General features: G+C 39.3%; 1 protein-coding gene across 1 annotated transcript; it reads left to right on the top strand.

The window, feature by feature from the left end:
* The first annotated feature begins 9,114 nt into the window (after positions 1–9,114).
* On the top strand, positions 9,115–11,250 carry LOC130988870 (probable inactive leucine-rich repeat receptor-like protein kinase At1g66830). The gene is made up of 2 exons (XM_057912835.1): positions 9,115–10,478; positions 10,564–11,250. Exons 1-2 carry the CDS (start codon positions 9,506–9,508, stop codon positions 11,037–11,039), a joined length of 1,449 nt encoding a protein of 482 aa, XP_057768818.1. The 5' UTR covers positions 9,115–9,505; the 3' UTR covers positions 11,040–11,250.
* The last annotated feature ends 3,351 nt before the right edge of the window (positions 11,251–14,601 follow it).

Raw genomic sequence — 14,601 nt, 5'->3', positions numbered from 1 at the left:
TAAGCTCCCAAGTATGGTTACTTTCAAGTGCATCAAGCTCATTTTGCATTGCTCCCATCCATTCTGCCGATTGACTAGCCTCAGTGTAGGAAGATGGTTCTCTTATATTATGAATATTAACAAGAAAGGCTGTATATTGTGGAGTCAGATTAGGTGAGGTAATATATGGAAAAGTGGTTGGGGTGTAAGAGTCACTTGATGATGGCATAGAAGTGTCAGGAGTAGTGAGGACTCCTACATAATCCTGCATCCAGGATGGCTGTTTTCTAGCACGAGTGCTACACCTAACAGGTAACGCAGGTATGGGTGTAGAAGATATCTCATCATCAAGGGAATTATCAGGAGAAGCAACTGGATCAAGTTGATCACCAGTGGGTTGTATATGTGGTTCAGTGAGAGTAGGTATGGAAGGTAATAAAGAAGTAGAAATATCTGAGAATATAGAGGAGGATGGAGTGTATGGAGAATCACCAATGGATAGTGGTGGTAAGAGAGTAGAGGCAGTTTCAGTGGATGGTAAAGCAGTAGTGGAAGCATAAGGATAAGTAGATGAGAAAAATTTCACATCTCTCCAAACAATCACCTTTTCACTCACCAAATCATAGAGCAGATACCCCTTATTATTCATAGCATATCCAAGGAATATGCACTTTAAACCACGACTATCAAATTTCTTCCTTCCTGGAGACAAATCCAATGCATAAGCCAAGCATCCAAAGGGCTGGAGCGAAGTGATATCAGCTTCCTGCTTAAACATAATGGAAAATGGTGTTTTCCAGTTAATCACCTTACTTGGTATTCTATTGATAAGCCAAGTAGCAGTCAAGAGAGAGAATGGCCAGAAACTAGAAGGCAGACAACTTTCAATCATAAGAGCTCTAGCAATCTGCAAAAGACTCCTATGCTTGCGCTCTACAATCCCATTTTGTTGAGGTGAATATACACAAGACTTCTGATGATGTATACCAAACTCAGCCAGCATATTTGACATTTCTCTGTTAATAAATTCTGTTCCATTATCACTTCTAAGATTCTTTATTATGACACCAAACTGTGTTTTAATCATAAGAATGTGCTTACGAAGTGTGGAACAAACCATGCTCTTAGAACTGAGTAGATATATCCAAGTAAGTCTACTGTGGTCTTCTACCAAAGTTAACATAAACCTTGTATTGCACATATTTTCTTCATTATATGGGCCCCAAACATCAGCATGAATAATCTCAAACAATTCAGTAGACCTTCTATATAATATAGGAAAGGGAGCTCGAGTTTGTTTGGATTTAACACATACCTCACAATTTTTTAGCTTTGTAAGATCTGCTTCATGCAGCAAGTTTGCCATTATGGGCATCTTTTCCATAACACCAATAGATGGATGTCCCAGCTCCACATGCCATCTTATGAGATCTTTCTTTGGTGTCTGGTGTACAGCTAGTGCAGAGTTAGCCTGTAATCCATCTAGCATGTAAAGATTTCTGTGTATCTTAGCCAGAGCCAATATATGATCTGAATTTTGCCGCTGAATAACACAGTGTGTCTTCAAGAAAAGACACCTAACATCATCCTTTTTTGTCAACTGTGCTACTGAGATCAGATTATGTGTAAAGCTCGGTGCATACAACACTTGTGTGAGGATTAACTCGCTAGATACTTGAGCCTCACCCATATGTGTAACTTGTTTCACACTTCCATCTGGAAGATGAATCTCCTGACACTTTTCCAATCGATGCATAGCACTGAGCAGCTTAGAATTACAGCAAATATGTGCACTAGCTCCTGAATCAAGGATCCATGTATTGTGTGAGTTTCCAGAGAGCACACTAAAAGCATAGTGTCCCTCAAACTCTAAACCTCCTTGCACCATGTTAACATTACTTTTCTGTGTAGGAGTGCTGCTTGTTTGGTTCACCATGCTCCCCACGCATTTGCTAATTTCAGATTGGATCAACTTTACAAGTGATCCATCATTATCATTAACCGACCTTCCATGAGGCCCTGTTTCTCCTTCTGATTTCACTTCAGCATAGTTAGCCTTAGATTTCCCTTTTCCTTCCTTCAATCGTTTGTACCAATCTGGAAATCCATGCAGTTTGAAACACTCACTCTCTTCATGCCCATGGCGTTCACAATGTGCACAGTAAAGTTTCTGCCTCTCCTCTTTACTCATTCTCCCTTTATACAATTGCTGTTGTTTACCAAAACTAGAAGTATCTCTTCCTTTCCCAACTCCTTGCTTTCCCACAGTCATAGCCTGCATCGCATGAGCTTCTCCAAAACTTTCCACAGTGATCTTCTGATCCTCTATCTGAAGTACCATAGAATATGCTCTGTTTACAGTAGGTAGAGGATCGAGAAATAATATCTGACTCCGTGCGCTTTCAAATGCATCGTTCAACCCCAGTAAAAACTGCATCAAACGCTGATTCTCTTCTCTATTGATGCCTGCCTCACGTGTGCCACAAACACACGACAGCGGTGGTAGCAACATATCCAATTCATCCCATAAAGCAGTAAGGTTATTAAAATAGACAAGGACACTCTGATTACCTTGCATATAACCACTGATTTCTCTTTGCAGCCTATAGATCTTAGGGCCATTACTTCTACCAAATCGTTGGCTTATAGCATCCCACAATTTCTTCGAATTTTCAATATGAACAAAGGCATTTACCAACTCTTTAGAAATCGAATTTATTATCCATGAAGAGACCATATAGTCAGCTTTAACCCACGCCTTATAGTATGAAGAGCTAAAATCTGGTTCAGGTAAGGTACCATCGAGAATTTCCAGTTTACTCTTAGCTCCTAAAGCACGCTTGACAGATCTACTCCAGTTAAGAAAATTGTTACCTGTCAATTGTGCTGCAACCAACTGCATTCCTGGATGATCGGCGTTGTGGAGTTGCAAAATCTCCTCGATTTGCTTTGGATCTAGAATTTGTGGATTGATTCGCTCCATACGCCGACTGCCTTCAGATTTGTTGTGCAATGCATCCTTGCGAGCCATCTCTTCATCGTCACCAGCCTCTTCTTCAGCCAAAATGTTCCACGGAGTATGTCGTATTTTGCCCATGGATCAGAGATCTAGTTTGCTCTGGATACCATGTTGAATGTGTGATTCGTGAGGAAGAAGAAAACAATTAAGCTGTGTAGAGAGTAGTTTTACTTCAGCAGAAAAAGTTGCGTACAAAAGTTGTTCACTCAGCTATTTATAGACATAGCATGAGGCAAAAACAAAGCAACCAATCAGAAAATAACAAGTGGCAAAAAGAGATACAAAAGATGCTTATTAGAGTACATGCAACAGCATGTGTGCACCGAGCCACAGCAGATAAAACTAACTCCTGCCTTTAGCATAGATTTATTGATTCATAAATTGATGGATATTTATAATTTTGATAAGAAATAAAATGTTTATGGACGTGATTGGTAAGTGTTAACTGAGATTTATTAGCAAGATGGAAGTACATAAAATCAGAAAAGATGACAAACAGAAAAAAAGAAAAGAAAATGAAAAACGGAAAAGATAAATTACAACAATACCAACCCATTGTCAAATTTTGTACAGTATATTTGTTGGTGAAATTCGAAATTTCGACCTTTTGGTCCTAAATATGTAATCTATAGGAGTTTTTATTAATGGCAAGCGAGTGAATAAAAAATGAATATTTATGAAATATTAATTTAATCATTTTATCTAAAGTCATTATCCTAAAATGTTGGATTTATCACTATCACTTGATTTGGCTCGATGTTTTTAGATTCAATTCATTTTCTTTTTGTAATTTAAGTTGGATTTTTTACTTGGATTGGTCAACAAAAATTCAAATTCAGCATCTATATTGTATTGCCTCGAAAATCCATCGAAATCCCACTTCCTTCAATCCACACATCTTTCTCTTCTTCACATCTGCAGAAACATTTCTCGACAAGCATCCCATTTCTCCATCGCATGCATCAAAAAGATTGAATCTTTCACTATTACACAAAAAAGTTTGAATTTTGAAAAGAAGAAATGAACAAGTGCAGTATTGAAACATTCATTTGCTGCTTCACTCTCTGCATTCCTCTCACTTGTTCATTGAACTCGGACGCCCTCGCCCAGTCGCCCTCCTAGCACTGAAAGCCGCAATATCGGAAGACCCCAGAAACGCCGTCGTTTCATGGTCCTACTCCGATTCATCTCCATGCAAATGGACTGGGATCATCTGTTGAGCTTTTCCACTTTCATGTGGATGGTCCCCACAAGCCCACACCTTTTGACATTGAGGATCAACTTTTGACAGTGGAGGGGGAGAAAAAATAGCTGCAGTCCACGTTTTCTCCCATCAACAATTGCGGCAGTTATCTTCAACAATTGCTGCTCATTTTTCAACAAACATCAGCTCAGATCTCCTATAAATTGAGCTCATTATGCAGAAGGAAAGGTGTGCAGAGTGAAGAGAAAAGTGAGGCAACAAGAGAGAGTTTGGTGAGTGCTTTTTGAGAGAAGAAAATTGTGAGGAAAAATCATAGGATTTTTCATCTCTCTTAAAATAGTAGCTCAGTCCTCTTGTGTTTTCCAAGTTATTAAACTTGAGTTTTGTGTTTCCCCTATTTTGTGTAGGGAGAATTTTGTAAGCCTACTATATACATAGTGGAAGATTTCTAGACTACGGTCTCGTGGTTTTTCCCAATTTGGGTTTTCCACGTAAAAATTCTTGTCTCATATTTTCTTATATTTTGCACCAAATATTTTTCTTGGTTTGGATCCCATTTTGTAATCCAGCAAGAGGGAAAAGAATTATCCTGGTTCCGCTGTGCAAGTGTCATTTATTTGGACACTCGTGAATATTTATTCACCACTTTTCCCAACAAGTGGTATCAGAGCCACCTTGGTTCTGAGGCGGATTAAAAATGGAGGAATCGTCGTCGCTTGGTGGTATGTTCAAATTGAACGGATCAAATTACTCAATTTGGAAGCCAAGCATGTTGGATCTTCTCTATTGTAAGGATCTCTATTTGCCCTTACATGGAGATGATGCCAAACCAAAGGATATGAGTGATGATGAATGGCTCATCATGCACAGGAAAACAGTTGGTTACGTCCGGCGCATCATTGAACACAGTATTTTTCATCATTTTGCTAATGAGGAAAAAGCTGACGTTCTTTGGAAGAAAATGGAAGCTATGTTTGAAAGGAAAAATGCTTTAAACAAAGCTTCCATCATCAGAAAAATCGTTCGCTTGCGATATGCGGAGGGTGCCAACATGACGGAGCACCTCAATGCATACCAGGGTCTTATCAACCAATCCACCAACATGAAGATTTCTCTTGATGATGAAGTCGTAGCTTTATTGCTACTCAGTTCGTTGCCGGACAGTTGGGACACTCTTGTAGTGTCAATCAGCAACTCGGCTCCAGGTGGAGCACTGACCTTGCAGATGGTCAAAGATTGTCTTCTTAATGAAGAATCCAGAAGAAAAGATCAAGAACGTTCTTCTGAGACAAAGGCGATGATTGCTGAAAACGGAGATCGAGGGAGAAGTAAAAGTAAAGGCTCTCAATACTCGAGAGATAAATCCAGGGGGAAGTCTAAACCCAGAAAAGACTTCAAATGCCATTATTGCGGTGGTCCAAACCACTATGAGAGAGACTGCAGAAAGAAGAAAAGAGATCAAGCGCGTGGAAATAATGAAAATGCTGAGAAAGACACAACAGCAGTTGCAACTGATGGCGATGTTGTCGTAGTTTGCGATGATGCTTTTGTGAGTTCGTCATGCCAACAAACAGACTGGATCGTTGATTCGGGTGCATCATATCACATTTCACCACATCGTGATATGTTTGCATCCTACACCGGTGGCAGCTTTGGCAAAGTCAGAATGGCCAATCATGGTGTGACAGAAGTTGCTGGTATAGGAGACATTGTCCTGCTTACTGACACTGGATGTAAGCTTATCTTAAAAGATGTCCGACATGTTCCTGATATCAGACTCAATATTATTTCCACTGGCAAGCTCGACGATGATGGTTACATCAACCATTTCGGCGGAGGAAAGTGGAAGCTAATCAAAGGCTCTCTAATTGCAGCAAAGGGTAGAAAGCAAAATTCTCTCTACATGATGCATGCAACGTTGTCCAATGGAGAGGTGAATGCAGTCGTCAAAAATTCCTCCATTGAGATATGGCATAAGAGGCTAGGGCATCTGAGCCAGAAAGGTCTGGAGAACTTGGCTAGAAGAAGCCTCATCCCTGAGGTTAAAGGAATGCACTTGGAAACCTGTGTTGATTGTTTGGCCGGAAAACAACACAGAGTTGCATTCAAGAGCTTCTCTCCCTCAAGAAGAGCTCAACCTCTTGATTTGGTGCACACAGATTTGTGCTACATGAAAGACAGAACTCTTGGTGGCGCACTATATTTCGTCACTTTCATTGACGATTTTTCGAGGAAAGTCTGGTGTTTTGCTTTGAAAACCAAAGACCAAACGTTGGAGGTCTTTAAGAATTTTCAAGCAAAAGTCGAGAGACAAACAGGAAGGAAACTGAAGTGTGTTCGTGCAGATAACGGCAGTGAGTACCAAGGCCCGTTTGAGCAACACTGCAGGAACCATGGTATCAAGCTTGAGAAAAGCGTCCCAAAGACCCCTCAACATAATGGCGTGGCAGAAAGGATGAACAGAACAATTTGTGTGAGAATCAAATGCATGCTGTCGCACTCCAAACTGCCAAAATCCTTTTGGGGTGAAGCTATGAGGACCGCAGTTGACTTGATCAACCTTTCTTCATCAACTCCTCTGGGTGGTGACATTCCAGATAGAGTTTGGTCCGGGAAAGACGTGTCTTACAAACACTTGAGAGTGTTTGGCTGCAGGGCTTTTGTTCACATTCCAAAAGATGAGAGATCCAAGCTTGATGATAAAACCAAACCATGTATCTTCTTGGGATATGCTCATGAAGAGTTTGGTTATAGATTATGGGACCCAGTTAACAGGAAAGTCATCAGAAGCAGGGATGTTGTATTCCTTGAAGATCAAGTTCCTGATGATGCGAAGGAAAAGCCTGAATCTAATTCAGAAGTTCCTGTCAACTTAGATCCAGTTCCTTCACCGACACTCCAGAATTACGGGGGAGATACCCAATCGGAGCATGGTGATCCGGTTGATGATGAAGCAGGTGACGATCAGACTCCACCTGTACAAGATGATGTCCCTCCAGTCAGAAGGTCTACCAGAGAAAGACAACCTTCTACCAGATATAGCCCACATGAGTATGTAATGCTCACTGATGGAGGAGAGCCACAGAGTTTTGTAGAAGCCATGGCGCATGACCAAAAGGAGAAGTGGTTAGAAGCCATGAAGGAGGAGATGAACTCCTTAGTTGAAAATCACACCTATGACTTAGTGAAGTTACCAGCCGGCAAGAGATCGCTGAAAAACAAGTGGGTCTACAGATTAAAGGCTGAGGAGAATAGCTCACAACCAAGGTACAAGGCGAGACTGGTTGTGAAGGGTTTCAGTCAGAAAAAGGGTGTTGATTTTGAAGAGATTTTCTCACCAGTGGTGAAGATGTCTTCAATCAGAGTGGTGCTCGCGATTGCTGCCAGTTTGGACCTGGAGATCGAGCAACTTGATGTGAAGACTGCATTTATGCATGGAGATTTAGACAAAGAAATCTACATGGACCAACCTGAAGGTTTCAAAGTCAAAGGAAAAGAGAACCTTGTATGCAGGTTGAAGAAGAGCTTGTACGGCCTGAAACAAGCTCCCAGATTATGGTACATGAAGTTTGAGTCCTTCATGTCAACCCATGGCTACAACAGGACCACCTCAGATCACTGTGTTTTCTTCAAGAAGTTCGCAGGAGGTGATTTTATCATATTGTCTGTCTACGTTGACGACATGTTAATTGTAGGCCATGATGCCAGCAAGATTGATAAGCTGAAGAAAGAGCTAAGCAAGTCTTTTGCGATGAAAGACTTAGGCGCGGCTAAGCAAATCCTTGGAATGAAGATCTTCAGGGACAGGAAGAGCAAGAAGCTCTGGTTATCTCAAGAACAATATATTGAGAAAGTTCTTGAAAGATTTAGAATGAGCAAGTCGAAGCCAATCGCCACTCCACTTGCGGGTCATATGAAGCTAAGCTCAGCACAATGCCCGACAAGTGAGACAGAAAAGGAAGAACTGCAAAAGATTCCATATGCTTCTGCGGTGGGGAGTCTAATGTATGCTATGATATGCACTAGACCTGACGTCGCTCATGCAGTTGGTGTGGTAAGTCGATTTCTCTCAAACCCAGGAAAAGAGCATTGGACAGCAATGAAATGGATATTTCGGTACTTGAGAGGTACTTCTAAACTTTGTCTGAAGTTTGGTGATAACCATATTCTACTTGAAGGATATGTGGATGCAGACATGGCTGGTGACATAGATTCCAGGAAATCCACATCTGGATACCTGATGAGACTTGCAGGGGGAGCTATCTCGTGGCAATCGAAACTTCAAAAATGCGTGGCATTATCCACAACGGAAGCTGAGTACATTGCTGTGACGGAAGCTTGCAAAGAGGTGTTGTGGTTGAAGAAGTTTCTACAAGAGTTGGGCTTAAAGCAAGAGAAGTATGTGCTTTACTGTGACAGTCAAAGCGCAATTCACTTGAGTAAGAATTCGAGTTTTCACTCGAGAACGAAACATATTGATGTGAGATATCACTGGATTCGAGATGTACTTGAAAGAAAACTAATGCAGCTCGAGAAGATCCACACCGATGAGAATGGTGCAGATATGTTTACCAAGTCCTTACCCCGAGATAAGTTTGAGATCTGCAAACGTGAAGCAGGTCTAGTTGAATCCCCACATCAAGTGGAGGGGGAGAATTGTTGAGCTTTTCCACTTTCATGTGGATGGTCCCCACAAGCCCACACCTTTTGACATTGAGGATCAACTTTTGACAGTGGAGGGGGAGAAAAAATAGCTGCAGCCCACGTTTTCTCCCATCAACAATTGCGGCAGTTATCTTCAACAATTGCTGCTCATTTTTCAACAAACATCAGCTCAGATCTCCTATAAATTGAGCTCATTATGCAGAAGGAAAGGTGTGCAGAGTGAAGAGAAAAGTGAGGCAACAAGAGAGAGTTTGGTGAGTGCTTTTTGAGAGAAGAAAATTGTGAGGAAAAATCATAGGATTTTTCATCTCTCTTAAAATAGTAGCTCAGTCCTCTTGTGTTTTCCAAGTTATTAAACTTGAGTTTTGTGTTTCCCCTATTTTGTGTAGGGAGAATTTTGTAAGCCTACTATATACATAGTGGAAGATTTCTAGACTACGGTCTCGTGGTTTTTCCCAATTTGGGTTTTCCACGTAAAAATTCTTGTCTCATATTTTCTTATATTTTGCACCAAATATTTTTCTTGGTTTGGATCCCATTTTATAATCCAGCAAGAGGGAAAAGAATTATCCTGGTTCCGCTGTGCAAGTGTCATTTATTTGGACACTCGTGAATATTTATTCACCGCTTTTCCCAACATGATCTGCGACAGTGCTCACAATAGAGTCACCTCCATCTCACTCTCCGGAAAGAATCTGACGGGCTACGTTCCATCAGAAATCGGCGCGCTTGCTTCTCTCGCTTTTCTTGACCTCTCGCGGAACTCTTTCGGTGGACCTCTGCCGCACCAGATTGCCAATCTTCAAAGCCTCGTTCATCTCGATATCTCGTCGAATAATTTCAGTGGCTCTCTACCCCAAGGGCTGATCAATTTGGCGAATTTGAGGGGGACATTGAATCTATCGTGCAATTCATTTTCCGGTGAGATTCCGGCGAGTTTCGGCAAACTGCCGATGACGGTTAGTCTTGATTTGCGGCGGAATAACCTCAGCGGAGAAATACCTCAGGTTGGATCGCTGCTGAATCAGGGGCCGACTGCGTTTTCGGGAAACCCTTTTCTCTGCGGATTTCCGACCAACACGTTGTGTGCAGAGGCGGAAACTGGGAATATTCCAATCAATCCTCGAAAACCTGAGATTTCTTCAAAAAATGGGGAGATGAAAAGTGGGATGGTGACGGTTTCAGTTATCTGTGGAGTTTCAGTGGCGGCGATGGGGATGGTGTTTGTGTCAGTGTGGTTGGTGAAGAGGAGGTGGAAGATGGAGGAGAAAATGGACGCAAGCATGGGAGACAAGGGGCAAAAGGGTAAATTCGTGGTAGTTGATGAAGGCTTTGGTTTGGAGTTGGAGGATTTGTTGAGGGCGTCGGCTTATGTTTTGGGGAAGAGTAGGAGCGGCATAGTGTACAAGGTTGTGCTCCCCGGAGGGGTGGCGGCCACAGTGAGGCGGCTGGGCGAGGCGGCGTCGTGGCGGCTGAAGGAGTTCGAGGCGATTGCCAAGGTGCGGCGGCATCCCAACCTTGTGAGCCTCAAGGCTTATTACTATGCCACCGATGAGAAGTTGGTCGTTGAGGATTTTATTGGGAATGGAAGCTTGCACAATGCATTGCATGGTCAGACTCAGGCCAACCTCTCTCTCTCTTTTAGTTGCAAATTGTGCACTTCATAAACATTTCAAGATTGGAAAATTTTTTGCAGGAAGCATGAGTGGCAATGGCATGCCTCCATTATCATGGGCAGCAAGGCTGAGAATTGCACAAGAGGCAGCAAGAGGCCTAATGCACATCCATGAATGCAGCAGCAGAAAGCAGGTCCACGGCAGCATCAAGACGTCGAAGATCCTCCTCGATCACGATCTGAAGCCCTACATCTCCGGATTCGGCCTGCCACGCCTCGTATTCACTCAGAAATGCGACGTCTACTCCTTTGGCGTGGTGCTGCTGGAGATCCTAACGGGGCGGCTGCAAGAGGAGGAGAGCCTCGTGAGGAGGGCCTTTCGCGAGGAGAGACCGCTGTCGGAGATCATAGACCCCTCTCTTCTGCATCAGCTTCGACCAAAGAAACAGATTCTTGCTATGTTTCACATTGCACTCAGCTGCACGGAAATGGAGCCTCACTTGAGACCAAAGATGAGAATGGTTTCTTACACTCTTGATTGCATCAAATTAGAGTGACAAATACAAGCTGCTTCCTCTAGACTAAGGGGGTATTCGGTTTAGTGGATTGGACGACATTTAATTTCATGATATATTGTTTGGTTAGGTGAAGCCGGCCTCATACTTAGTCCGGAAAAAATGTCATATAAAATTAGTCTTGTCTTATGAATTTTGGCCTCTCGTGTAACAAAATTAATTTTCAATAAATCTTAAATAATTCCCGATTAAATTATTTTTGAGATTGATTGTATTTTGTTTGGGAGAAGATTCAATGGGGATTGATTTCTACTAGATATTATATGAGAACTGAAGACAAATTGAAAGGCATCTTCACTAAAAGCTCTTAATGGAGTTAGAGTTGATTATCTTTGTAACAAGTTAGGCATGATTTGTATATAGCATAACATTTTTCTACGGTATATCTTGTAGAGAAAGATAGAGCTTTCCTAGTTTAGTTAGAACTCTTGTGTATATATATAAGTGCTTTGATCAATATGAAAATGCACATAAATTTCCCCAACATTATGTTATGCCATTTAGTTTAACATGTACAACCAAAGTATCATTTACGAATAAAAAGTCTTAAAGTCTTATTTGCTATGAAGAAAAGTCTTATTTTATTTATATTTAAATAAATTCTCATTAACGAATAAGAAGCCAATATTTTTTGATTTTATGAATATCTTATTAACGTTTAAGAAAAATTTTATTTACGAGTAAAATGTTTTAAAGTTTTTTTTGCTCTAAATAAAAGTATTATTTAATTTTATGAAAAGTCTTATTTACATTTAAGTAAAGTATCATTTATGAATAAAAAAGTCTTATTTATCTTTAAGAAAAGTCCTATTTGATTTTATGAAAAGTATCATAAGTTTTTGGTCAAAATTATAAAAAGTAAGTAAATAAATAAAAACACTTCAACTAGAAATCGAACCCAAAATCTCTAAATTCATAAACCAACACCTACCGCACCCGACACGCTAGGAAGTGCCCAGCACGAGCAGCCCCACGTCCCCAGCGCAACACATACGCTGCGTGCTGGCTCGGTTCGGCTCGCCAAACCTAGTGCTGCAGATGCTCTAAGTATATTTATTGTGATTGAAAAACTTATCAAAAATAGACTGAGTATATTTATTGTAGACAGACGATAATGGCAAACTGAGTACACGAACGGAAAGAGTGTATTAATTATAAATAGATAAGTATTGTTATAATTGCAACTAATATTTCAATCGAAAATTTGTAATGTACAAAAAAATGATATTCATGTAATCTGCAATTTATAATGCTGAGAAATTACGTCGAAAAAACAGTTCATATAAAGGCCAAAAATTCAAATGCGCCCACGTGCTGCCAACCGGATTTGAACCTATAATCTCTTGGGTGCAACCTAGCGCACCTTCACCATTGCACCATAACATTGTCATTATTTATGTAAAGTACTTTTATATACGGAGTCCATGCGGATCGAAAAAGTGAATTGGGTTAACCCGTAATCAGATCTCATACATAAAATCAATCTCATGTAAGTATTTTGTGAACTTAATTTTTGAAATATTTTACTCATTCCGTCCCGCGAAGTTCAATCACTTTTTATCGGCATGAATTTTAAGGAGCTAGTATTTAGTGTTTTGGTAGATAAAAGGTGAAAATGTGAATAAAGAAAAAACTTTTGTTGGTCTCAACCCATCGCCAAGAGGAACGAAGGACTTTTGATGCCATCCCGGGATCTCGATATCGATATGCTCTATCGGAATATACAGATGGAACATAATTTGGATCGAATCTAGGCCCGGATACACTCATTTGCTGGTCCATTTTTTCTCCGTCTAGATGTTCAGATTAAACAAAAAAGGTTGAGATTAGCCATTCATTGTCTCGGTTCGGCTCCAACTGGTCTGACTTCGAGAGTTGGGAGAGATCGAAAATCAACTATCGTTGGCTTGGATGGTGAAGAGGAATAAGATGAAATGGTTTCGCCTGGTTGTTCCGCACTTGAGTCTATCCGTCAGAAGTTCTTTCGTTAGCTCGATGCCAATTCGTAATCGGCTCTTTGGCCTCTAAACCATATAAAAAAAGTGATCAAGTTACATGGGACAATCCGAAAAAGAATATTGATCAAGTTTCGCAGGACAGAGGTACTATAACCTACATGATTTCATGTAAAACTGATCATATATTCATATGTGACAATATATAAAACTACCCAACTCTTTCAATGTATATTCAACCAATATCCACTTTTGTAATTGCTACATTCCATGACCATTTTATTTTGTTATTAATAAAAGTACATGTTTGACTCACCTAAATATATGTGTAATATCTTTGTGTCAGTTTGATTCTCTTAATAATTGTTGACCGAATTTTATCAAAAAAATAATTGTTGACCGAATTTATTGTTTTCGGTGAAGGTTGGTGTAGTTGTCTTTATTAAGTCTGAAAGTTAGTACTTTATTTTGAACTAGTACGCCCTCCCGTGCGATGCACGGCGATTATCGAATTAAGAGACATAATTAAATGAATAAATATAAATATTAAATAGAATTAAAATATAAAAAAATACAAGTATATTTTAAAAATGAAATAAAATAATCGACATCAGTTACTCAATAAAAATTCGAATACAAAAACGTAAATCCTGGAGGAGGGGAGAAAACTCCTTCTTTATATATTACTAATACGTCCACCCGTGCATCGCACGGGTCAAAGCATTTTTTATACGAAAATATTGCGATGATAATTTTTTTTGATCCATTCATAAAAAATTTATCACTTTTATTTATAATAATAGGGTGTATATTATTCCATCACAAATTCACTCACATTTTATTCGTGCCGTTCAGGATGTGGCAAAAATTTTATGAACGGAGAGAGTAATTATTTAAAATTTTAAATTATGTAGTGCCAAAAAATTATTATTTATGACTTAAATTAATTAATAAGAAAAACATATATTTTATTATTCAAATATTACTTTATTTGAAGTAGTGTAAAATAATGAATATTGTCAACCCAATGAAAATAATATTAAATTTAATAAATATCATATTACCAAAAATAAATTATAAAGAAAAAATTAGAATTACTATAGCAATAATACAATCTGACATTTTTTTTATATATATAAATCAATTATTGATACATATTACAATATTCAATTTATTTTTTTATATAACTAACATTTAAATAATTATTGTACTATATCAATTAACATTAAGATTGTAAATGAGTCTGCGTAAAAAAAATGAATCAATAATTAATCGGATTTGATATTCAATGAGATGTTGATGAAATATTTAAATGCGGATATATTCAAATTCTATATATATTGAAGTAAAGGCTACGATTTTTTCTAACACCCCATTATATTTAGTGGGGTTGTGGTTTGACTCTGCCGTTTTATATGTTGTTGGGCTGCGCAGCTTTTAATGTATTTACCCTTGATATGTTGTTTTATTTGCTAAAATGCCATAAATTGTGTTTTCATATAATAAATAGATATAGATTTCTCATTAGAGATACAAAAAAATATCAATAATTTTCCACGCGTCCAACTTGTAAACTGGCAAAGATTTAA

The sequence above is a fragment of the Salvia miltiorrhiza genome, chromosome 6, assembly GCF_028751815.1.
Source record: "Salvia miltiorrhiza cultivar Shanhuang (shh) chromosome 6, IMPLAD_Smil_shh, whole genome shotgun sequence".
NCBI classification, from domain to species: domain Eukaryota; kingdom Viridiplantae; phylum Streptophyta; class Magnoliopsida; order Lamiales; family Lamiaceae; genus Salvia; species Salvia miltiorrhiza.
The sequence above is the reverse complement of the archived record's forward strand: the minus strand, read 5'-3'. Positions and strand labels throughout refer to the sequence as shown.